The following is a 24,832-nucleotide window of genomic DNA, read 5'->3' as shown; positions in this document are numbered from 1 at the left end:
GTGTTTGTGTCCCCAGATCGTGAAGCTGAAGGCGGAGGCGCGGCTGGAGCTGCTGAAGCAGATCGGGGTGTCCGTGGACACGTGGCTGAAGAGCGCCATGAACCAGGTGATGGAGGAGCTGGAGAACGAGCGCTGGGCCACCCTGCCCTCGGTCACCAACAACGGCTCCGCGCACCTGGTACGGATTCTGGGCAGAAAACCTCTCCAGGGGCCGCAGGGATCTCTCCAGGGGCTCCTGGCTTGGTGTTGGGTGCAGAGGGACCAGGGAATGCCATGGAGCTKCTCCAGGGATGGACCCCTCTGCTCWGGAGCYGGGCTGAGAGAGCTGGGGGTGCTCACCTGGAGAAGAGAAGGACCCAGGGAGAGCTCAGAGCCCCTGGCAGGGCCTAAAGGGGCTCCAGGAGAGCTGGAGAGGGACTGGGGACAAGGGATGGAGGGACAGGACACAGGGAATGGGGTCACACTGCCAGAGGGCAGGGATGGATGGGATATTGGGAAGGGATTGTTCCCTGTGAGAGTGATGAGGCCCTGGCACAGGATGCCCAGAGAAGCTGTGGCTGCCCCTGGATCCCTGACAGTGCCCAAGGCCAGGGGCACCCTGGGACAGTGGAAGGTGTCCCTGCCCATGGCTGAAGGTTCAACTGGATGAGTTTTAAGTTCCCTTCCAACCGAAAGCCTTTCAGTAAAACAAAATTGATGATTTGTGGTTGGTTGTTGACCAAGTGGGAAAATCTTATGGTTTTACATGGTTGAATTTAATGGGAAGAAAAAGAAATTACACTCTCCCCTCTCCCCCTATGTAAAAGGATTTTTGGGTTCTTCTGCTAAGCTTATTTTAAAATTATTTTTCTGACCTTGGGTAAGTGCCATAGTATTTATTTGCCATTTCCTGAGAAGAAAAATGTCTGTGTGTTTCTTTAAATTTCATTAATTGTTTAGGTTGTTATCTTGAGATCCCTGAGTTAGAGTCTTTCTTCTTCCAAGTGAAGCCTCCTTAGAAAACTTAAATTCTRTATCATCCCTGAAAGAGTCATTTAGGTAAAGATTGTGGGTAAAGTCATCAGGAGACCAAGGCCTGTTTTCCAAATTGATTCAGAAGTTTAGAGGTGAAAATGTAATTCATTAAAAAATCAGTGTGTGGCTTTGGAAAGCAGATTTTCCATTCCTGTGACCAGGGTTAGATGTTTTCCCTCAAAGGTTTTTCATGGATTATTTGAGATGCGGTGAACAGGGAATGGTTGAACTCAGTGATCTTGGAGGGCTTTTCCAACCTAAATGTTGCTGTGATTCCAAGCGAATTCTTTGGAAATTTGCATCCAATATACCCAAAACTGATCTAAAAAGCGACTTTGATCAGTGGAAGGTTGGTAATGATTTTTTTAATCGTGTTGTACATGAGACTAATTGCATTTATAATGCCTGTGCAGTTTAGCTAGGGAGAAAGCACATTTCTAGATAATTCAAGGAAGAATAAAGAGCAAACTCTCATTTTCCTCCCCTCTTTCCCAGGAAGAATGAAATATTTCAAAATAGTATTGATGGCTGAATCAAAGAAACCCTGTTCAGAGAAGAGGAACTGCTAAAAGAGCTTTTAGTGCCTGGGCTTTTTGCTCATTCCCATGTTTCTTCCTGCATTTCCTATGGTTTTTCTCCACGTTTTCTCCATTTTTTTTTTAAATATATTTTTCTTGGTAGTGATAGCAAGCTCTTAGAGGGAGAGGATTTTTTTTCAAGGTACAGACATTTTCCTCTGTGGCAGCTTTAGTTCAGAGAAGAGAGCATTGAATGGAATCTCAGCAAATAGTTCCCAGATCCCCTCCTTGCTTCCTGTTGGGACATTCTCAGATGTCACACCCAGCTTGTGGTGGTGATTTGCAGTGAAGATCGTTGCAGGTTTTATTCCCATCGTTAATGTAATTAGGAATTAAAGTGGGAGTGTGCAGATCTGAGTGCCAGCCTTCCCAAATCCCAAAGGAATTCCTGTGCTGGATTAGTGCCAGCCTTCCCAAATCCCAGAGGAATTCCTGTGCTGGGTTTCACTTCAGCTCCTCTCTGGTCACGACAGGTGAGGATTTGTTGCACAGCCGTGTTAAATGATGTTTTATTCAATTTCTTTTTGTACTCCACCCCCTCTAAGTTCCCCCTGTGCCTGTTTTGTTGTCCCAGCCCTCATTCCCAGTGTCCCTGGAGCTGAGCCCCCTGTGCTGCTCCCTGGCCATGCCACAGCCTGGGAGGTTCAGCTCTGAGTCTCATTTTCCCTTTTACACTTACGTAGGCTCCTGTATTTAAAAAAGGTTCAGTTGATTTTGGCAGGCTGGATGGGGACAGCCCTGAGATGGAATTCTTGGAGCTGGGACCAAAATTACAGCAAAATTTAGAGGAATAAGTGCAGTTTGTAACAAGCAGCACTTTCATTTCAGCCTGGAGGAGTGGGCAGTGTTTGACAGAGTTGGGAAGGGGCTGGAGCATGTCCAGGGAAGGGAATGGAGCTGGGGAAGGGWCTGGAGCCCCAGGAGCAGCTGAGGGAGCTRGGAAAGGGCTCAGCCTGGAGAAAAGAGGGATCAKGGAGGACCTTGTGGCTCTGCACAACTCCCTGACAGGAGGGGGCAGCCGAGGGGGTCGGGCTCTGCTCCCAGGGAACAGGGACAGAACTCTTCTGTGTATATATGCAAAAAAACAAGATAGATTTTTTATTTATAGATACATTTTTTATTTTTTTAAATATACTTCCATAGCTTTTTGCATGTATATAACCCACTCTTCTCATCACCTCCCCTGCGTTTATTCCTGTGTTTGCTGCCTGTCCCACACCTCTAGTGTCATTCTGCCCCATCATTTATTCYTTGCTGATTCCAGCTTCCATCCCAGACTCTGCAGAAGGATGAGCTGTGTCAAGCAAACCTCTCCATTTCCTGTTTTCTCCCTCCGTGCCTGCTTCCCAAATGATTCCAGCCGAGGAGTTCAGAGCAGCCCAGGCGCTGAAAATGAAGGCGTTTTTCCTCCTCGTGTTAGAAAACCAGGAGCAGATGTTGCCCAAACTTTCTAGACATGATTTGCTGATTTCCATGATGTCCCAGCTGGATGTCAGCCCTGGCTGCTGGGACCACGCACAGCAAAAAGCAGAAACAGGAGGGAAACTTCAAATTTGCCACGATTTAGTTGGTTGCTGATGTCTCAAAGCATTACCCAGGGGCAGGACAATTTTTTTGGTTATCCCAATATCCATGAACACCCAGAAGAAGAGATGGAGGCAAATGGCCCTTGAGTGAGAATTAGTGAGGAAAAAACCTGCCAGAATTGCAAGGATTTTGTTTTGAAATAAAAATTAATTAAGTCAGAACATGATGGATCTCTGTGCTCTTCTACTCCAGGCCTAGAAGAGCAAAGCTGTCAGACAACTGGTTTAGGGAAGCTGCACAATGACTTTTTGGGCTCAGCTTAAATTTTGTTGATTTATCAGCCTCTCAATTTTCACAGAGAGGCTCACAAAATTCATTACCAAATTAAAGGGAATAAACACAGGGAAGATGGAACTATGTAACAGTGTTGTCTTTGACTCAAAGGACTGTTTTCTCAGAATAGTTCATCATTTTTACATGAGATAAAGTGTTTATTCAAAATGTAACCCAGGCAGGAGGCCAAAGCACAGCTCATGGCATGGTTGCCCAAACTTGTATTTTTCCAGCATATTGACTTCAGGTTTTTTTTAACTTTTATAGCAAGTTTTTACAAATCTTGCTTTCTCTAAGTATTTTTTGTAATAAACTGCAGTAAATCTATTGTGCAGAAAATACCAGCTGGAAGGTTGATTTGGGAGTTTATTTTTTTCAGCTTTAAATATTTCCACTGCAGATTTATTTTACAACTCATGGTCACAGGTACATTAATCTCTTAGCAGCATAAATTCTCTTTTTTCCATTAAACTGTTTGTTGTGCCTCTGAAATGGCATCTCCAAAGTACTTTAGTCACAGTTTATATGAAAAATAGACTTTTATAACTGTCCAGTAGCTGAGATGGAGCTTCCAAAATCTTCTACAGTTCCTTTTAAAGTCCACCTGCTTGTGCTTGAACAAAGAAATCCATCTGAGTTTCTTTCAGTRACAATAAGTCATAAAAAACACACACTGAAGAACATTAACCAGCTCATTTTTGCTGTTATTTCTTCACCAGTTTTTATCAGCTGCTGTATTTCCAACTGCAGTTTGTTTTCCCAGGTCAATGCTGATGCAGAAAAGGAAGAAGGTGAAGAGTTTGAAGACAGCATGGATGTTTTTGATGACAGCAGTTCTAGTCCTTCTGGTACTCTCAGAAATTACCCTCTCACCTGCAAAGTTGTTTATTCCTATAAGGTTAGTGATTTTTTTATTATTATTCATTAGAAAAACAAATGATATAAAAGCGAAAGAATAAATGTGTCTGTGGGGGCTCGAGGTTTGCTTTGATAGGGTGGGATTCAGGGAGCTTCCATGTGTCCTTTTTGTGAGCCCTTGTTGGGCTGTTTTAAACTATCTTGAAGTTTTCAGTGCTAAAAAAAAATCAGTTTTAATAAAAATCTAGATGGCAATGTTCTTCCACTGCTCCCCCTTGCCTTTAAAGCCACTTTTCCATCCCTTCTTGTACACTGCAGGCTTCTCAGCCAGATGAGCTGACCATAGAGGAGCACGAGGTGTTGGAGGTCATTGAGGATGGAGATATGGAAGACTGGGTGAAGGTACCACTTTTCTGAGCCTGTGTTTACTAATCCTTTCAGAAATTGAATTTTGGCTGGGAGGAAATGCTGTGATTCTTTCCTGAGCAGTTCYACAAGCAGAGAATCTCTCCTGTTTGCTCCCAGGCGCGGAACAAGGCGGGSCAGGTGGGATATGTGCCGGAGAAATACCTGCAGTTCCCGACCTCCAGCAGCCTCCTGAGCATGCTGCAGTCCCTGGCTGCCCTGGACACGCGATCCCACACCTCCAACAACTCCACCGAGGCTGATCTGGTGTCAGGCACCCTCAACGGAGACTCCAGTGGTAAATTCTGGTCAAAAATACATGGGATGTTGAGCTCCTTCTTGAAAACACTCTGCACATGGAGTCTGGGAGATTTTCCCAGGTTTCAGGGAAACGATTCACAGAATCGTTGAGGTTGGAAAAGGCTTCCAAGGTGATAAAATCCAACCTTCAACCAAATCCCACCCTATTGCAGAGTGCCACATCTGCTCATTTTTGAGCACTTCCAGGCATGGGAACTCTACCATTTCCCAGCCTGTTCTAATGTTTAACCACTATTCCATGAAAAAAAWTTCCCTGGTGCAGTTTAAGGCCATCTCCTCTTGTCTTATCTCTGCTTTCCTGGGAGAAAAGGCCGCTCCTGGCCACAGCCTCCATTCGGGGAGTTGCAGAGAGACACTGACCTGCATTTGAGCACAATCATTCCCAGTAATTATATCAGTAATTACCACTCTCCTATCAAACTGCATAATTCACCTCCTTAGTTGAGATTAAAATTAGAAAAAAACCAAAATAATCTGTCTCAGCAATAACAGAATCCTTTAGACTGGAGAAAACTTTAAAACCATCAGTTCCAGCCATTCACACAAGTTTCGTTTGTTCCCTTCCCATTTTTCTGCAGTCTGTTTTGTAAAAGCACTTTATGATTACGAGGGGCAGACGGATGATGAGCTGTCCTTYCCGGAGGGAGCCATCATCCGCATCCTGAACAAGGAGAACCAGGATGATGATGGCTTTTGGGAAGGGGAATTCAACGGCCGCGTTGGGGTCTTCCCCTCGGTGCTGGTTGAAGAGCTCATGGCCTCAGAGAACGGAGAGACTCAGTGGATTGGGGAGATCCAGGTATGGAAACAGGTGTTGGCTTGATTTATTGGGTGGGGAAATTTGCAAAGATCTGCCACTTCTTCAGGGAAAAAAAATCAGAACCAGTTTAAGGAAAAAAACTCTGAAMCAATTTAAGAAAAAAGAAACTCCAAGCCCTGAGTTGCTTGTGTTTTAGTTTCTTACCCAGCCTAATAGTTATCAACTGATAAATTTTTGCAAATGGAACAGATTTGTGAATAAAGGGAGATATTTGGGTAGAAAGGAATCAAAGGAGAAAATTCACAGTTTACTTCCTGTCATTAATTTATAAAAGACTGGGATATCAAACACAACCAAAAAGAGAATTACAGGCTCCTTCAGCCTTAATRCAATRTTTTCATACTTAAATCTGTTCTGTMYCCTCTGATTTTTGAGGGGCAGGATACTGCCAATTTTTATATCACAATAATTTTTTTCAAAATGTCCTCATTTCTACAGTGTAGTTCTATAATCTTCATATCATATTAGAAAATCTGCCACATTCCCACGTGAAGTTTTGGTGTTAGAAACCAGACTTCATRTTTTCTTCAAAAGAATTTTTCAGTATTTTTATTCTTTGATTTAAGAAGACCRTGACAATGAACCTTTAAATGCATTTGGATGGGGATAAAGCTCAYGATCCGAACACTTTTGTGTGGATCCCTCTTGGCCAAGCGACCTTTTTGTTTTGAATAACCTTCAAAAAGCCTCTTTGAATTACCTGGRAGAGGCTGGAAATTTCTGCTCAGTGGCAACCTATGATTTAAAAAAATTGAATCCCTGTTGGATACCTTGGCTTTCCTTCCCAAACCTCCCTGCCAGCTGGTTTTCCTCCRAGGGAATTTGCTGGTTTAGGGATGGGTTGGAAAAGTGGGGTGTGAAACGTGCTGAGGAGGATTTGCTGCATCTTCTCCCTCTTTTTGGCACAGGTATCCCCAACTCCAAAGGCCAACAACTCACTGCCCCCACTGCCTCTGTATGACCAGCCTCCCAGCAGTCCCTATCCCAGCCCGGATAAAAGAGGATCCCAGTTTTTCCCCAGATCCCCATCGACGAACGGTGAGAAATATGGGAACGTTTGGGGTAAAGGCCTCATTTAAACCTTCACCTTTCAGAGGGGGGAAAAAAAGAAAAAAGAGCGTTTTTGCAATATGTATTCAGCAATGCTGAGGGGCTTCTTTGTGATGGGGTGTTGCTTATTCCTTCAGAAAACAGCTTTGGTTCAGAGTGTCCTGGATTCTCCCAACCTCCACGAATTCCTCCGGAAAGTTCCTATGGCAAGCTGCGGCCTGTGAGTGACCAGCAAATCCCATTGTTTTTATTGTTACAAAGGGTAACAACCCCTGAACAGAGCTRAAAGAGAGGTGGGGAATAAAAGCCAGAAGAGGTCAGTCTGCTTTCCAGCAGTTTCCTGCACATTTGGGGGTTATATTTATTTCCAATCCCTTTGATTCAAGGGATTTGGATTTATGGTTCTTGAATATGAGGATTTTGTGTTGTCTTTGCTGCCTAGAGAAAGGAATTTTACCAGAAAAGGAAAGGAAGAATTTCATCACTTAGTACTTGACAAAATTCATCTCCTACAATTAACTAGTTTAGAAATACTGGAAATTTAGAAATATATTGTCCATRGCAAGTCTGGTGTGTTCTGAAATGGTGCCCTAAAAACCCTGTTGGCACTAAAGGTAGTCTCTGTTAGGAGCAAGAATAGCTTGACTGATGTGGCAGATTGTGAAAACAACATCAAATTTTGGGAGTTAGGTCATAGATTGATGAAAYATCAGTGAGCCAGATGCAGCAAAGCACCCTGTTAGTTCCCACTAATTCCAGGTGAAAGCACCATCAGATTCAGCGTGTGGTGAGTCTCCCCTGGGTTTGCATCATAGGCACAGGCAGAATAGATGAGGAGAGGATCTGTGGCAGGTCACAAGGAAAATCCTGGATGGCTGAATTGAGGAGCACTGGAGCTGAATCTGGCTGGATACACAAGCTGCCTGTTTGCATCAGCTCGAGGGGTGAGGCAGCAGGTCTGTGCAGGGAATGTGAGGGTTTCTGGTGAAATTGGGCGTTTTGGTGGTAGTCACAGGCTGCTTCTGGCTGTTGCAGGTGCGAGCAGCTCCACCGCCCCCGACACAGCACCACCGCCGGCCTGCGGAGAAGATCGAGGACGTGGAGATCACTCTGGTGTAACGAGGGGACTTGGCTGATKAGTAGTGCTACAATCAAGGCCAAACACAGCTTTTGGTCAATCTCATTTTTAGGCACCTTTGCATGATGAAGACTTGGACTAGAGCGAGTGATAGGGAGGATTTTATGTGGCAGTGACCTGGCGGATTCCTTCCCACAGTCATGAATATTTTGTGCCTTTTGTTTTTCGTTYGTTCATTCGGATTTCTCGACATCATTCTTCCTCTCTTAGCACAAACCAAGACAAGCCAAGGTTGGCTTTTTTCTCTTGGCTGAAGATGCTCCATTTTTATGTGGAGACAAAGAAAGAGCCTTGTTCATGCAGCTTAGTCTTAGCATCCTTTGCTCCTGTGCATTAGTACAGTATATTACTGTTGCCATAGGAATGTGTTAAAGATTGTGGATCCTTCCAGTAGCATCACCTGCCTGATCAGGTATTCATCAGATGAATGAAAAAGGGAATGGAAAAAGAAGTCTAAAGGAGAGGCTGGCTCCTCTTGAATCCCCCTGCAGAAAGGAAAAAACGGGAAAATTWTCTCCTGGAGAAGCAAAGTGCTTGTTCCATGGGTGCTCCCCTCATCAGTGATTCACAGCTGAACATTCTGCCTTTGGATTTTTGTGTTTACTCAGTGCATTTACTCATAGAGGATCTTACACGGAGGTGCTGAACCAGCAGCAACATCTTCTTCCACAGCTGAAACCAACGGGTAGAAAAGCAAAAAGCAAGTGAGATTTTGTCTAGATCTGGAAATTGAGCTGCTTTTTTTTCCTCTTAGCAGATTTTGGGGATTTTGTTTTTTTTTTTGTTGGGTTTGTTTTATTTTTTAAAAGCATTTGGGTCACTCTTATCCCGGTTATTGCCGTGTACTTTATTATCCAGTGTTAGCAGTTATCTTTGTCATCRAACCACATGAATTCTAGAGTTAGAAGTTCCATTTAGAGTATTTACATGCATTTAGTTGTTGCATTGGATGGTCCTGTAGCCTTTTCCCACCCCAATCCCATTAACCAGCCAAAGCCAGGGAGCCAAGAGCAGCTCCGGGTTCTGCCTTCACACCACCTTCGTGCCCGAGATGTGCCCAACTCCTCTCAGAAAAGAAACGGAGAGGAAGAGTTTCACATTTCCCTCAGAGAGCTCTGGAAAGGGAGCTTGGATTTYGGCTTTTTGAGAGAAAAGGGCAAAKAATATTCTGAGGTTGAACGTGGAGTGGAATGGTTGGAGAAGAGTGAAAAACTGGATGAAACCAGGTATTTTCTTTGGGTACTGCCTAAAATACTGTCAGCAATCTCCATCGGATGAAAACKTCGGATCAAAGGCATCCTGAGGTTGGGTTTGGAGCTGTTTGTGGGTTCTCTTGTGTCTTCATGGTTTTTTTTCAAAGCCAGTAAGTTTTCTACCTTTAGTTTACTAACAAGGGCTATTTTTTGAGGCTGCATTTACAACAAAAACCCAACGACCTGTCTAACAAGATTTTATCATCGACTTTGCACATTCTTGTAAATCCTAACCCAGGCTGGGTCTAAGACACCCAGTGCTTGCCAGTCTCCTTTCCCAGTGGGATCCTTAACAAGAGTGGGGCTGTCTGAGGACAACAATTCCATGGATCAGTTATGAAATCAGTGACTGTCCAATGAAGTCTTTTCCATATTATTCCTTCTTTTGCACCTCTCGTCCTGTTGATCTGTTTGAGGTCTTTTTATGTGTTTATCAAACTTATTCTTAAGTTTAAAAAGAAAAGTTTAAAAAAAAAAAAGATTTAACTGTTTGCAAATATTTTGAGATCTTCACGATGCAGAAGAAAACCAAGTTTTTGCCATAATGTTCATGTTCGATTCCTTTGGCCAGTTTTTCTGTGTCCTTCATACCCGGACTTTCAAAAATCCAGAAAATTTTTATTTAAAAGTCTCTTTAGTTGTATTTTAAAATATTTTCTGTAAGAGCTGCTAATTTTATTTAAAAAACAAAAGCGAAAAAAAAGCAAAAAAAAAAAAAAAGAAAAAGGAAGAAAAGTTGTAAAAAGATGCCTCCTTTTTAACTATGATTTCTTCATACAGGGCATGTATCGGCCGTTGCATCGTGTACAGCTCAGTACACCCTGAAAGCATCAGTGCAAATGCTTTCTTTATATTGGCTGTAAAAAGTTTGTATTTATTATGTATAAAAAGTTGAATAATAAAAAAGTGGAACTAAATCCTTGTTGCCCTGGGAGATGCGGGGGGATATTGAAAGAGAACCCAGGGATAAAAACCGGCATTTTCTTGAGCGGGATTTTGTGCTTTTACATGGAAATCTGAATCTTGTGCTCAGGAAAAGCACATCCTTAAAGTCAGCTTTAAACATCTTTTGGGGTGGCATTGATAYGAGGAAGAGAACACTGCCAAAAATGAACAGCCAGCAACAAAGCTGCAGTTATCAAAATAATTGCTTAATAGCCTTGATGCAATTAGGATAATTGCCTGAAGAAAGCGAAGGGAGTGATTGATAACAGCCCTTCAGAGTGATTGTCCTTTAATGGGCTGGATTTGCCTAATTGTGCCAGGAGTATTCCCCCTGCATCCCAATCCTCTGCGGCTTTGGGATCCCTCAGTGGGCTGCATTTGTTGGATTTTCTTATAGCACCCAGCCCTACTGCTGACCAGCTCCTTGCTGGGCTAATCACAGTTTCCTACAGGTGGTAGGTGCCAGATGTCCATAATTTCCATGTTCTCCCTGGTTTTGGAGGCTCTTTTTCCCTCGTGGAACACAGGACCTTGCTGCGGGGTTGGATGGATCTTTTTGCCGTTCCTCTCTTCCCACAGAGTTTTTGCACAGGCCTTCATTTTTTTTTTCCCTGAGCTCCTGCCGCCTCTTCCTTTGGGAAATCCCATCTTTCTTTCCTGCTTTTTGATATGGATTCATGGTGCTCCTCTAAAAATTAGTGTCCTGCTTTGCTGTTTTGACAGCTTTGCCTTTTTCATTTCATTTATTGTTTGTTGCTTGGGCTTCTTTTCACCACCACTACAACTTAAAAATTATTTTAATCYTCAAATCCACCAGYGGAGYMACTTTTCTTCAGTTTTTACCAGGCYCTTTTCATGCCTCTACTTTTTCTCCTTCCCAGAACAGAGCCAGCAGCAATGGGATGACCCAAGATTCCTTCCATCCCAAGCCAGTCTGGGATTCAGTGGTTTTCAAAACGATTAAAGGATTGGGCAGAAGGGATGGGTGTAAATGATGTGATGTTTGCTACGGATTGTGCCAGGGTTTCTTTCTGTTTGTTTTTTGGAAATATTAAAAGGAACCAAAGCATGTGGACAAGTTCTCATTCCCATCTAGCACAAATATCTCTCACTGCTGATAGTAATCAAAAAACAACACAAAAACGGCACCATCTTCTCTGAAAAAAAAGCATCTTCTGCTCCTTGGAGCCTGGCTGCTCTGTRGCTTGCACTGTTCTCCTGCTGGCTTTTCCAGCAAGGTCCCTGTAATTAATAACTTGTAAATCCTGGCACGTCAGGGGCAAGATTAGCAGGGAATCTACTTCAATCAGCCTTTTTCTCCCAGGAAGGAGGGGATGCCATTTCCAAGGGAACACTTTTGTCTCCCCACATTTTCTCCATTTGCAGATTTGTTGTCCTACATGAAAATCCTGGGGTGGATGGGATTAAATGCCCCCTTCTATCCTACACCTGGCTGTCTGTCTCCCAGAGCAGGGAGCTCAGGGATATTGAGACGTCAATTCAAGGCACAGGGGGATGCCAGAGAAAGTGAGGGATGAAAGGAAAGAAAACTTAACTGAAGTCAGGGATGTACCAAAGGAGACAATAAAAAATGCAGCTAGGAAAATGCTGACGTGCTTGCCATGCCAAGTGGTTTCCTACTCCAGGCATTCCCCGGGGGGATTGAGGATTACAGATCTGGCAGCAGGATCAGTGCAGCAAGTGAGCCTCTGCATTGCAGGTCATTTCAGCCAGAAAATGAAAGAAAGCACTGCAGTGATACCGGAATGTAGAGGTGGGAAATCCCTCTGCTTGGTGGAGCAGCATGGAGAGGGAGAGGGGAATGGGTCTGACAGGAACCTGGGCATCCCTTGGATCCTGGCACTGCTGGCAAGAGCCTGGCTCCATCCTCGTGGTGCCTTCCCTTCCAGGACTGCTGCACACTGATGAGCTCCCCCCCACCAGCCTTCTCCTCTCCAGGTGAAAACATAGAGAATCCTAGAATGGAATCACAGGAGACGAGGAAATGGCCTYGAGTTGTACCAGGGGAGGTTTAGGTTGGATATTGGAAAAATGCTCTGGAAGGGTGGTCAGGCATTCACACAGGTTGCTCAGGGCAGTGGTGAGTCYGAAGGGAGCAGGAGCCAGGTCCTGCAGGACATCAGCTCTGGGGATCAGGAATTGCCTCTCAGCCCCTGGCACTGCCCCTTGCCAGCCTGGACCATGGCCAGTGATTAAATGAGCTTCACAGGCAGCTTTGGATTCTCTTCTATTCCACCCAAAGGTGTGAATATCCCTGGGGCATTCCGGGTCAGGCAGGGATGGCTGTGAGGGTCAGGAAACAGGGAGCTGTGTGCCTTTGAGTGCTTTATCTTAGTTGTGCAAGGAGAAGCTGTTCAGCCCTGAGCTGAGCTCCCTGAGGGATCCCTCCTGAGGGATCCCAGGATATACTGAATTGGAAAGGACCCCAAGGATCATGGGGTTCGGCTCTTGGGAATCTAACCCCAGACCTCAGCATTATAACAGCGTGCTCCCGTTCTTTTGGCAGCTGAACACATCCCCCAAAACACCTGGCTGTGAGATGAGTGTGGAACAGGCCCCACTGAGGAGGAGCTGGGAGCTCATTGCTTCCCCAGTCCAGGATCATCCCTGGGCAAATCCCTGTGTCCCATTTGCCAAGCACTGCCAGCGTCACCTGAAGGTTTCCCTACACAAAGGCCAATCTGTGCCCTTCTGGAGAGCCCCTTCTAGTTTGAAATTGCTTTTATTGCGCTCCCAGATTTTGACCTTTTTTTGATGGAGTGGTTTTGGGTTGGATTTTTCTTTTTGAATGCAGATTGAAGTGTGAGTGCTGTGAGCTGTGCTTCAGCTCTGCTGTAATTAGTTTTGTCTACTGTAATTGCTTCTCCTTTTTCCATTGTTTAGTGAAAGACGAATGAATTTCCAGGTCTGGTTGCATTGGGAATGCTGACAGCGGCTTTTTAAAATCCCASAGCACAGCTATTTGTCTTTTTTATTCAGCTGAATCCTGCAGAGTGGGACAAATTCGGCTTCTCCTCTGTGTCCCGGGCAAATTACTGCACTAATTAATTTCTCTAAGACTGGGGCCTCCTTGCTTCACGTAGGGAGGGCACTGTCTGGAAAACAGCAACAGCCCTGGATTAACTCCCAGAATAAACTTATGAGAAGGATTAAAAAATATATATTTGGATATTCTGGTATTAATCCCATATCCCCTTCATAAGAACATTTTGGTTTCTGAGGAGGGAGCATTGTTCCACCACACTCTTGTTCCCAGGATTTTTTTTGCTGCAGGTATTGATGAGGGAAGCAGCAGAGTGGGGTTTAAAACAGAACTGGCATTTTCTTTGGGAATTAAATGGCAGAAATGATTGCTGCTCCTTAAAAAGGAGGAAGGGGTGCTCTGTGTGGCAGCAAAAGAAGAGACCACGAGGGGGCTGTGCCTGAAGGACTTGTGTGCTGAGAAAATCGGTGACAGTGGGAGGTGACAAAGCATGGCAGGGATGTCAGGAGAGAGGGACCCTGCAGAGGGAGGTTCTTTTTGGCAGGGATTTGGAAGAGACACAGGGAAGCACTGAGTGCTTGAGCTCACCAGGARTCGCTGTGAAAGGATCTGAGCTCTCTTGGGGTACTTGGGGTGTCAGAGCTGAGGCTGAACTAGGGATAAAAGTGGCAGGAGGGAAAACCAAACTATAATGTTTTTCCTAAAAAGGTGGATTTTTTTTTCTGGCCAGAGAAACAGGTGAGTTTTTAATTCTTTTCTGATTTTTTCTCTTCAAACAGAAATTTAATTCCAAATATTGATGCAAGTATTAAATTCAGTAAATACAGATARTAATAAATACAGCCCTCTCTATCCCCAGACTGGCACACAGTACTGTTGAGGTCAGTGCAAATTATTCCCCAAGGACACTGTTGGAGTGGGATTGCTCTGGGATAACGAGGGATCTCGTGCTAATTCAGCTGGCAGAGCTGCTCTGCCGAACAGTGGGGAACTGCTGCTGCTGCTTTCAAAATTACCTGACCGAGCAAATCTGAGGCTGAGGAGACAATTTATTGATTTGTAGTCCTAGCCAGACGTAGATGGAGATAATTCTGGGATGTTAGTGGTATTATTCCTACAGAAAAGCAGGCTGGGTAAAGATTTTCAGGTTTTTATTAGCCCCTGCCAAACAATTGGGCTGCATTGCAGCTTGAATGTTTAATTTGAGATATGAATAGTGGAGATACCAAAAATCAGAGCTCTCTGGGTGKTGGTCACTGGATGTTTCTGCTGAAACTGCTCATTTTCTAAAGCCCCTCACACTGCTGTATGCGCCCCCTCTAAGGCTATTTTTAACAGATAAGGGGAAAAAAAAGGTGTTAAGTTTGCAGCTCTGCTTCTGCATTCTGGTCAGGTGTCCTCCTGCTCTTCACGGCTCTCCTGCAAGCTGGCATCTGAGGATTGTGCTTCATGTCCTAGGAAATAACCTTGTGCTTGGACCAGCAGCCAGTTTATCACTGCTGCTCCCTGCCTGTGTCTCCGGGGTGGAGAGGGGGCTGGGGAAGGCAGGAAAAGCAGGGAAATCAGGGAAAGCACAGAGCTGGGCATCGCCAGGCTGCTCCTGCACCAGCAGCTCCCACCCTGCTGCTGCAGCACCGGGGATCAGCTCAGCAAAGCAGTTCTGCTCCCCATTGTCCACACAGGGAGCTGGAATCCTGGGAAAAACAAACAGGGAGCTGAAATCCTGGGAGAAACAGGGAGCTGGAATCCTGGGAAAAGCAAACAGGGAGCTGAAATCTTGGGAGAAACAGGGAGTTGGAATCCTGGGAGCCCTGGGATTGACTGTCAGGGATTTGAGCCCTGAGCCCTGCTGGCTCCTGCTGCAGCCTCAGCAAGTCCTTTCCCTKGTTCTTGCCCCCAGTGCCCTTCAGCTGTGTTGAAGGTGTCATTCTCCCACACGGATGGCTCCAAGGAGAAGGGCAGTGTCTCAGAAACCTGGGAAATGCTGCTGATTTCTGTCCTTTCCAAGCTTGCTGTGGTTTTGCTCCCCACCTGGAATCTTCCACCTTTACGGCAGCCAGGCTGGGATGATGCTCCTCTCTCATTTCCCCATTTCCATCTCYCATAGGGAAATGTGGGCTTCTTGCACACCACGGCTCTGTTTTTATCCAGACCTTTGTCACTCAGCTGTGGGAGTGTGAAAATATTGCCAGCAAGGGCTTCCCAGGTGTGACAGCAACCCTGATGTGCTGCCCTTCCCTGGTGGCAGGAACCATTTGCTGGCAGGAGGAAAAGSTCCTCTGCAGGGATCCAGGGCAGCCACAGCTTCTCCAGGCAAGCTGTGCCACCCTCCCAGGGAACAATTCCTTCCCAAATCCCATCTAACCCTGCCTTCAGGCAGTGGGAAGCCATTCCCCTTTGTCCTGTCCTTCYAGGCCCATCCTTTGTCATGTGAGCAGTTCCACCATGAACTGTCCTTGGTGGAAGAGCAGGGAATGGCTTTKGTCACCAGGGAATGGCCTTTGTCACCGGCCTTATCTCAGTGCACCTATAAATCATCACAAAATGGGATGCAGGGGCAAAGCAGCCCCTCCTGCCCAAGTTTTTCCTGGGCCTTGAAAACTGATTAAGAATCACTTGCTTAAGCGGCTGGGTCTCAGGTGACAGTGCCAGGGYGAACTGTTCTCCTGGAAATGCCCATTAAAGTTTCAATTTCCATCCCTCAGCTGGAGCCGTGGGGCCGGGTGTGAGCTGCTGGAATGACCCTTGCCAGCAGCCACTCGGTTCATTAAATAGTAACGAGCCCAATGATTCTCAGCTAAACAGCACTCCGAGCATCCTTAGTCCATTTCCTGTTTTTAAAGGAAGTGTGAATTATTTACTAATCTGCTTCAAGTGCTCTAAGTGAAGCCAGGCAGGGAAGCAAAATCTTGTTTAGTGGGGCGGACGCCCAAAGGAAAGTGTTGGAGTGATGGAGCTGTTTGGGAGCAGCCACTGAAACGCTGCCAACAGTTTATCAGAGGGGTTGGAGGTAACAGGCTGGGATTACAGTCGACTGGACTGCTGGATCAGCTTCGCTAACACCTTGCTGAGTGCTGCAATTCTGGATTTAATCGAGGATTTCCAGTGCCCAGCTTCTGGTTTGCCCATTTGGCAGTTGGTTTTCAAACTTTAAGGTGTTCCCAGAGAGGTGAGTTCTGGAGGCTCACACACACCTTTCCTGAGCAGTTATTGTCCTTAGCCTGCAGCTGAGCTGTTGCTGCCCTGGTTTCAATCCCGCTCCTTCAGCTGCAGGGAAGGGGATGGGATTGGGGCAGCTGAAAGCTGAAAACAYGGTGCTCCTTCCCATCCCTGTCCTGCAGGATTGTTCCACCTTCCCCTGCCTCAGGAACATTTGGTGGACTTACTCCCCCATGTCCTTGGCAAGCTAAAACCAGTAAATCCTCCTGGCTGTGAAATGTTTACAAAAGGCCTGTGAATATGGCCCTGAGTTCTGCTCCTGCTCCATCTCACCCCACTCCGAGGGGTGCTCCATGTGGGAAGGCAGAACATGTTTCTCAGGAAGTTTTCCAGGTTTCTCAGGAAGTTTTCCAGAGGGTGGCGAGTAGCTCAGTGAGGGGGTTTGTACAACTTGCTCCAACTGCAGCCATGAACTGTAATTGTGCAGCTCTTGCAGTAAAATTCCTGTCTGAGCTAGGCTTTACAAATGCTTTACAACTGGTGCTTGCAATTCATCTCTCTGCTGGAATTACCTTCCAGGACCCGTCTCCATTCATTTAATGCAAGCTATCTCATCTTGTCCATCTCTACCCTGGGTTTCATTTTCCACAGCTACTCCCTGGGAAAATTCATGAGCTCTGCAGTGCCACTGATGGTTGTAGGGAAGGTGATTTGGGTGGTTTCTCCTGCACAAAGAGGTGGTGGAATGTCGGGTGGGATGGGACTGTCCAAATCCCCAAGGACTGCACCGTGGCTTTTGTTTGCAGGGAGAGAAATAACCAGGAACAGGCTCCTGCAAGGGAGCTTCCCAAATTCCTCAGGCACATCCAGGGAGGTGATGGGGCCAGGCACGAGCAGGAACCCAGCGTGTCACCCCAAATCCTGCAGGTGTCTGAGCTGGAGGGACCCCTGTGGAACAGGCAGATGCTGTGCTTTCAGTTTTTCCRGGTGTGTTTCTGATGACCCCGAAGCTGCTCCTTGGTCCTTTTCCTTTGCAGAGCCAGCACAGTCCCTGCTGCCTGCTCTGAACAGGAGCCAGCTTCCCGGGGAGAGAGCCGGGATCTGGGATTCATGGAGCTGCAGCTGCCATAAACCACGGCGCTATCCACAGGGAATGGAGCTGGGGGAGGCAGAGAGGGGCATGGATGGAGCAGGAGCCAGTGACTCCATCCGTGGGGTGTCAGGGGTGCCCATCCCGTGCCCAGAGCCAGGGAGGGTCACGGCTGGTGCTGGCTCCATCCRTGGGGCAGCCTGTGGAGGCTGATCCCATCTCTGGGCAGTGGAGCAGGGTCATCCTCCTGCAGCAGAGCTGGAGTCACTGGCACATTCCTGACCACCTTGGATTATCAGGGGACTGCCTGATGCTCCCCGAKAAGGAGGGAGGGAGCCACGAGGTCGGTCAGGAATGATGCTCTGGGCACCTTTTGCTTTTGCTGCAGCAGCCCCCAAGTGTTTCCCAACCCCCTGGATGTCCTTTGGAGACAAAGGGAGCTCTGTTCCTGTGGCGAGGCAGCCCCTGCCCTCTCACAGAGGTAGGAAATTGGGAGCAACAAGGATGCAGTCCCTGAGGGTGGGGAGCCAGAACCCTGAGCATCAGTCACCCATCATGGATTATGGATAATCCCAGGCCTGCTGCAAATCCAAACCCCTGCTGGGACCTGCTGGACCCACCTGAGCTCTCTGCAGGGGGGGAAGCAGGCGTGTCACTGCTTTTTRGGATGCTGCCAGCCTCCATTGCAGCAGGGATGGAGCAGAGGTGAATTCATAGAAGGGTTGGATGGGACTTTTAAAGGTCACCTAATCCCACCCTMCTGCAGGGAGCAGGGACATCTCCARCTGGCCCAAAATCCATTCCCAGCACCTGGGAGCATCCCCCAAGGCTGGCTCAGGCTGAGGGAGGAATCCCACATCGCTATTTGGGGCAGGAACTGAAACGTTCCCAGCTGTGAAGGCCATGGCTCTGAGCCCACTGGYTTTAGCCATGTCTGGGGGGACAGGGGACATTTCCCTGGTGCCAGACACCACCCAGGCCCTGCTCTATGCCCGGCTCCAGCCCTCGGTGCTGACCCTGAAATGCTGACACRACACATAGTTTGTCCTTAATAGGGCATGGGAAAGGGGACACGCGGCAGGGTCAGGCTTTCTGCTCGTGTTGTGCCTTTCCCTGTCTTTGTAGGATCCAGAAATACATTGGGTGAGCCCCTCCTGGGTAAGCTCAGCCTAAAAAAATTATGATCWTGGGCAGATATTTCCTGCTGTGCAAGTACAGTGGCCCACACTGGAAACCAGCAGAGTGCCTTTGTGCGGGCTGGGAGGGTCTTCCCTGAAAAGTAATTTGAGACTCCGGTTCACAGGATCCCTGCACGGAGACACCCCCAGGTGCAGAACACTCCCCTGGTGTTGTGTGTGGACAGAACCTTGGACAGGCTCAGGGGGAGCAGGGGGAGCTGAGGGAGGGCAGGACAGGAGAGACAGAGGTGTTTGTGACAGGAGGGGACACGATCCCTCACCGCCACCGCCACCTGTCTGCCCAGCGCCGTGGGATACTCGCCGTCGGTCAAATCCTGGATGAATGAATCCCTGGGGAAGAGGCTTTTCCGTTCTGGACACCGTCTGCACTGACACCTAGTGGGGATGGAAAAGAGGAACGCGGGGTGCTGCGGGGGAGGTGCTTTACTCGTGCTTTATTCGTGCTTTATTCATGCTTTACTCGTGCTTTATTCGTGCTTTATTCGTGCTTTACTCGTGCTTTCCTGGTGCTCCAGTCAGGAGCACTGTGGGCATTTTCAGAGAACCATTGAGGTCGGAAAAGACCCCTAAGATCATCAAATCCAACTGCAAACCATAACATCCATGATGCAGTTTAAATCTCCGCTTCCTATAGGCTGTGCATCAACTCTACCCATTATTGTTATTATTTATGTAATCCCCTACAATCCCTAATCCATTAAAAAAAWTGTGTTCCGATGGGACAAGGGGAGCGGCTTCCCACTGCCAGAGGTCAGGGATGGATGGGATATTGGGAAGGAATTCCTGGCTGGGAGGGTGTCGACACCTTGGTATAGGGTGCCCAGAGAAGCTGTGSCTGCCCCGACCCTGGAAGTTTCTAAGGCCAGGGGCTTGGAGCCAGCTGCGATGGTGGAAGGTGTCTGTCCATGGCAGACACGGGACGAGTTTTAGGGTCACTTCCCAACCAAACCGTGCTGTGATTCYCGGGTAGCAGCAGAGCGTCCTCTGCAAGCAGCGACTGGGTAGAGCAGGTCTCCAGGTATAAGCCCGGGGTGAATTATCCTTTATCTGTTTTATAACGTACACTGCTGACTCCCGTGTCTATTTTCACGGGATTTGGAGCTCAWTTAACGCCGCTTTGGGGCGTACACAGAGCTCGGCCCTCCCCAACATGCCGGCGTGGCAAAGACTACATTTCCCATGGGGCCTCGCTCCCCGCACGTTCCGGCGGCCAGCCAATGGGGCGCGGCGGCAGGCGGATATAGCGCCGTCCGCAGGGCCCGCTCCCTCCTTTCCGCCGGGCCGCGGCTCAACATGGCGGTGCAGATCTCCAAGAAGCGCAAGGTGAGCGCGGCGCACGGATCGCCCGCGCCCGCGGGGCGCTGCCGCATCGCTTGGGGTGGTCCCGGGAGCCGGCGGGCGGGGGCACGGCGGGGAGCGGCCCCGGAGGCGGGAGGATGGCGGCGGATGCGGCGCGGGGCCCGGCGGGGAACATGGCGGCGGGATGGAGGGGGCGCTTCCCCACAGCCGCGCACGGGGCTGCGCTGCCAGCCGGGATTTGCGGGGTTTTCCCTTTGCTTTTCGGTGGGAAGAGTTGGCGGACAGTGGCTGCCCTGCTGTGGGGGCCGTGAGGGTGCGGGGCGCTGCCTGTYCTGGGAGGGAGGGAGGTTTGGGCTCTCAGGAGGCCCAGCAGTAGCTCCCTGTGGGGCTGGGAAAGGAATCTGACCCCGCTGATTCCTTCCCTTAAATTGCTACTGAATTACACCAGAGAGCTGTGGTCCTAGCATGAACGGTGGCKGTGGCCAGGCAGTGGTTGGTGTAGGTTACTGCTAGGAGTGARTTATGTCTGGGAACGTCAGGGGAGATGGTTCAGTTTTTCCCCACTGCTACACGTTGAGGTTGGTTCAGTTGCACAGGGCACAGTGCTAATAACGCCAAAGTTGTGGGTTCAGTCCCTGGGCTGTTCACATAAAAGTTGGWCTTYGTGTTCCTTGTGAGTCCSWTCCAGCTCAGAATATTCTCTGATTCCTCTCAGAGTGGGGGGAAGCTGTCAGGAGAGACCGGATGCTGTCAGGCTGCAGGATGAATTTAGGTGAATGGCACCCAAACTCAGAATGTGACAAGAGCTTGACTTTGTCCATTTGTCTTTTAGTTTGTCGCTGATGGAATCTTCAAAGCTGAGCTGAATGAGTTCCTGACTCGGGAACTGGCTGAGGATGGATACTCCGGAGTTGAAGTCCGGGTCACTCCAACCAGGACTGAAATTATCATCCTTGCCACCAGGTAATTCAGCCTTCCTGAGCTGAGATACTCTAGAAGCTCTTTGGGATGGTTCCAATCTCACTCATGGGGACCCTTTGCTCTGTTGTCCTGTGCTTATTTTCCCTCAGAACTCAGAATGTCCTGGGCGAGAAGGGACGCCGGATCCGAGAGCTGACAGCTGTGGTGCAGAAGAGGTTTGGATTCCCCGAGGGAAGCGTGGAGGTAAAACTSCCCCAGGAACTGAGTGGTGCAGTTGGATTTGTGGTGGCAGGATGGTGTCAGCTGAAAGGTCGTTTCAAGATAACTTGGGCCATGTGTTACCTGTTCTTAAAAATACTCCTGCACTGAAATACAAAATGAATTACTCAGAAACAGTTCTGGTGCAGAAGAATCTTGGAGAAATAGAAAGTGAAGTGATGCAYCAGTGAGTTTTGATCCTTAATGTTTGGGATGTTTTCCAAGGGGAAGGTTGGACCGGCTGTCATCTAAAGAGTCCATGCGAGCCAAAGGATTCTGTGGTTCTATTCCATGACATCTGCTCTTACTGATTCCTTCCTTTAAAACTAATTAGGGAGGGAAGGGGAATGTGTGTGCTGGGGTGGTGCTCATTTATTCCAGCTTGGCCAGTGCTGCTGGATCACATGTCCAGGGAAAGGAGTGTAGGATAAAGCTGTTCCCTATAAGTGTGGAAGATTACGTGGACTGATTGTAGGGTGTAGAATAGAATAAAGCTCCTGTGTTCTGTTGAAGTGAAATTTACTKTAAGGGTGGTAAGGAACTGCCACCGCTTTCCAAGAAAAGTTGAGGCTCTCCGATCCTTGGAAATGTCCCAGGCCATCTTGGAGCAGCCTGGGATAGTAGAAGGTGGTCCTGCCCATGGCAGGGGTGGAACTGGATAATCCTTCCAACCCGAAGCGTAATTCTGTCTTTGACTGGGAAGAAGAGCCCTGTGATGAATGTGCCTCTCTCCTTGCAGCTCTACGCCGAGAAGGTGGCCACGAGGGGTCTGTGCGCCATCGCCCAGGCTGAGTCCCTGCGCTACAAGCTCCTGGGAGGGCTGGCTGTGCGCAGGTGAGTACAGCAAGATGGGAGTATGGGGGAAGTATGGGATTCCAAGAGTATTCCCAAAAAACCACCTTGCCAGCTCCTTTGAAGTTAAAGGATTTGACCTGGTGATGCTGCACCAAAACCTTTTTGGTCAGTACACATTACTTCTGGAGCATTAAGAGTAGATCTGATTGGAGGTTGTCTGGCACAGTGCTGCACATGTTTGGGAATAGATGGGTGGGGGAGTGAAGCTAACGCCATTTCAGGCCTTATGGCTCAGGTGGCAGTGGCCCTGCTCTCACATCCCCTCGGTGATGAGACGATGACGAGTCAGAAGTGGGTGGCTCTGGTGGCAGTACCCCCGCAGTGTCACGTTCTGTGGTGCTGCGTGAAGTCCTCCACCAGCAGCCTCCCATCACCAGTGAATGAACTAGAGGCATTTGTCTGAGAAGGGATGTGGAGCTGCACTCCTGACATGCAAAAGTGAGATKAGAATTGGGGTGAATTCCCTCTAGGGAGCCCTGTGGGTCTGGCAGAATGGGCTCATGGCGTGGCTCTCCTCTCCCTGCAGAGCCTGCTACGGTGTGCTCCGCTTTATCATGGAGAGCGGGGCCAAGGGCTGTGAGGTCGTTGTGTCCGGCAAACTCCGAGGTCAGCGGGCCAAATCCATGAAGTTTGTGGATGGTTTGATGATCCACAGCGGGGACCCAGTGAATTACTATGTGGACACAGCCGTGCGTCATGTCCTACTCCGGCAGGGTGAGTACCTGGTGTGCAAATCCCTTTGCAGCTCCTTGGAGCTTCAGAGACAAGAAGTCTCAACTCCTGGCATCCCATGCTTGCAGGTCAGAGATTTCCCACTGGCACCTGTGGGGTGAAACTCAAGTGGTTTTGATGCACCTCTGATCTTGCAGAGTGGTTTGGTTGTGCTCCTGTGGATGGTTCAGATGTTACTCTCTCGGACTTTCACAACTGAACTCTCATATGCGATTTGAACATCTAAAGTAGAAGTGCATTTGGGAATGAGAAGTTAAGGGGCCTTCAGCAGCCAGTGTGGTCATACCAGTTCTCTGCTGATGGGGTTTGAGTGTTTCCAGTTGGGAATGTGGCTGTAGATTTTCCAGACRTTCTTGCTTGTGTCCTGGGGCCTCTGGGGCTGGTAATAACTTCCAGATGAAGTGCCTGTTGGCTGGGTTTAAGAGCTGTTGGCAGTTGGGATTCTGGTTTTCCTGGCTCCTCAGGATGGGCAGAGAGCACACAGGTACTACAAGTGTCTGACAGCTTTCCCAGCTAAACCTGCTTTCACCTGTCTTCCCCCCATGGTAAAACAAGAATGTGCATCTTAACTGGCTTTGGGTTAACTAATTGCTGAACTCCTGGTGTAGGGAAATCAACTCAGCCAGAGCTGTTCTTCACCTTCCCTTCGATGATGATACGATGACGAGTCAGAAGGGACATCCTWGTGTCATTGCAGCCTGCCCTGTGCCACGTTCTGTGGTGCTGTGCTAAGGCTGCCTTGTCCAGGATGCCCTGCACATTGGATGATTTAGAGGCATTTGTCTGAGAAGGGATGTGGAAAACCAGTGGAATTTCCTAGAAAAATGAGCTGAAGAAGAGGACAGTCTAAAACCCAGCTTAGAATGAGTTGTGGGTAGAACTGCAGTCCCAGGCTGCAGTCASCAGAGACAGTGAGTTGGAAAGCTTTGGATATCCAGCTTTATGTTGCCTGAAATTACAACACTGATRTAAATGCATGAGAATTAATCTATGGCATGTCTGTGTTACAGTGTTGTCAGCAGATCTTTTTGTGTGCAGAGAGATACTTTGTAACCTTGATGCTTGATTTATTTTGTGTCCCTGTTGTTTTGGCACTCTGCAGGAGTACTGGGAATCAAAGTAAAGATTATGTTGCCTTGGGACCCCAGTGGAAAGATTGGCCCCAAAAAACCTCTGCCAGACCACGTCAGCATCGTGGAACCCAAAGAAGAGATTTTGCCCACCACCCCCATTTCAGAGCAGAAAGGTGGCAAACCAGAACAGCCAGCCATGCCTCAGCCAGTGCCCACTGCCTGAGGGGTAAGTGTCTGGAAGCAATGGGAGGGAGGTGTGCTGAGGATCCGTGTGGAAAAGAAGCCAGGCAGCTGCTGCCTTGTGCCCAGCAAAGTGACCAAGGTTGGGTTTGAGCATTGCACTGGGTGAAGGGGACAGGGTTCAAGGTGTGTGGCAGAGCAGCTAAGAACATTCCTCTGGAGATGAGATGAGGAATTTGAAAGGGAATATCCCTGTCCACATGCTCTGTTCCATGTTGTGTTGTACAGCATGGATTGGAGACCTTGGATCACAGCTGGAGTGACTTGGAAGACTTGAGAAGGGTTGGGTGCCTTGGATGTGTTTGCGTTGTACAACCTGCTACCAGCTGACAACACAGGGAATATATTCATCATTTATCCATCCTGTATCACTCCTGCCCCAGGATGCAGTTTGGGATAGTCTAGTAGCCGCTTGAGAAGAATTTGTAGGCTGCTTTTGTTAGGAAGTAATCACAGTTTGAAGTCCTATCAAGGAATCTGACTGGCAAGGTCTGCCTCAGTGGGAAAAAGGGGGATCACTGGCCAAAAAGCAGGAAGTGAGAGGTGCAGTTTAACTGGAAAGCCTGGTTTGTTCTTTGTTTGGGGTAAGAGAATGTTTATGGAAAAGGGTTTGCCCCCAGCTCACTTGGTGTTTTGTTTTTTGTTGTAGGGTTTGCAACATCTGCAACCAGAAGCTTGTCTGTCCTGAAAACATCTCTTAATAAAATCACAAAAGACAATGTTTGTGTAGGTGCTTTTTCTTTTCCCTTTTTTCTTTTTT

At 48.0% G+C, this 24,832-nt stretch overlaps 2 protein-coding genes and 2 non-coding genes across 4 annotated transcripts in view; all 4 read left to right on the top strand.

Moving 5' to 3' along the window:
• The window catches only part of FCHSD2 (FCH and double SH3 domains 2), a 122,703-nt gene extending 111,653 nt beyond the window's left edge, over positions 1–11,050 (top strand). Inside the window, exons 13-20 of the mRNA XM_057368141.1 lie at positions 17–178; positions 4,216–4,350; positions 4,629–4,712; positions 4,836–5,013; positions 5,615–5,835; positions 6,765–6,894; positions 7,044–7,126; positions 7,942–11,050. Of these exons, the coding sequence (XP_057224124.1) occupies positions 17–178; positions 4,216–4,350; positions 4,629–4,712; positions 4,836–5,013; positions 5,615–5,835; positions 6,765–6,894; positions 7,044–7,126; positions 7,942–8,025 (1,077 nt within the window). The 3' untranslated portion in view covers positions 8,026–11,050. The remainder of the gene's footprint in view (positions 1–16; positions 179–4,215; positions 4,351–4,628; positions 4,713–4,835; positions 5,014–5,614; positions 5,836–6,764; positions 6,895–7,043; positions 7,127–7,941) is intronic.
• Positions 11,051–19,931: 8,881 nt separating this feature from the next.
• On the top strand, positions 19,932–24,791 carry RPS3 (ribosomal protein S3). Its single transcript, XM_057368140.1, has 7 exons — positions 19,932–20,017; positions 20,826–20,956; positions 21,064–21,157; positions 21,912–22,006; positions 22,554–22,741; positions 23,862–24,058; positions 24,722–24,791. The coding sequence occupies exons 1-6, from the start codon at positions 19,988–19,990 to the stop codon at positions 24,053–24,055; spliced, it is 732 nt and encodes a 243-aa protein (XP_057224123.1). The 5' UTR covers positions 19,932–19,987; the 3' UTR covers positions 24,056–24,058; positions 24,722–24,791.
• On the top strand, positions 22,289–22,435 carry LOC130574839 (small nucleolar RNA SNORD15). Its single transcript, XR_008965476.1, has one exon. It is a non-coding gene; the product is annotated as a small nucleolar RNA SNORD15 (small nucleolar RNA).
• Positions 23,404–23,551, top strand: LOC130574838 (small nucleolar RNA SNORD15). Its single transcript, XR_008965475.1, has one exon. It is a non-coding gene; the product is annotated as a small nucleolar RNA SNORD15 (small nucleolar RNA).
• Positions 24,792–24,832: the final 41 nt, after the last annotated feature.

The sequence above is a fragment of the Malurus melanocephalus genome, unplaced genomic scaffold, assembly GCF_030028575.1.
Source record: "Malurus melanocephalus ecotype Western Australia unplaced genomic scaffold, MMel_1.1 scaffold_89, whole genome shotgun sequence".
Taxonomy (NCBI): domain Eukaryota; kingdom Metazoa; phylum Chordata; class Aves; order Passeriformes; family Maluridae; genus Malurus; species Malurus melanocephalus.
Note: the sequence above shows the minus strand (reverse complement) of the source record. Positions and strands in the feature narration are given on the sequence as shown.

Coding starts and splice junctions, on each gene's coding strand:
- RPS3 (XM_057368140.1), top strand. CDS start 19,988: ATGGCGGTGCAGATCTCCAAGAAGCGCAAG. Junction 20,957..21,063: donor ATTATCATCCTTGCCACCAG/GTAATTCAGCCT, acceptor ATTTTCCCTCAG/AACTCAGAATGTCCTGGGCG. Junction 22,742..23,861: donor TCATGTCCTACTCCGGCAGG/GTGAGTACCTGG, acceptor GGCACTCTGCAG/GAGTACTGGGAATCAAAGTA.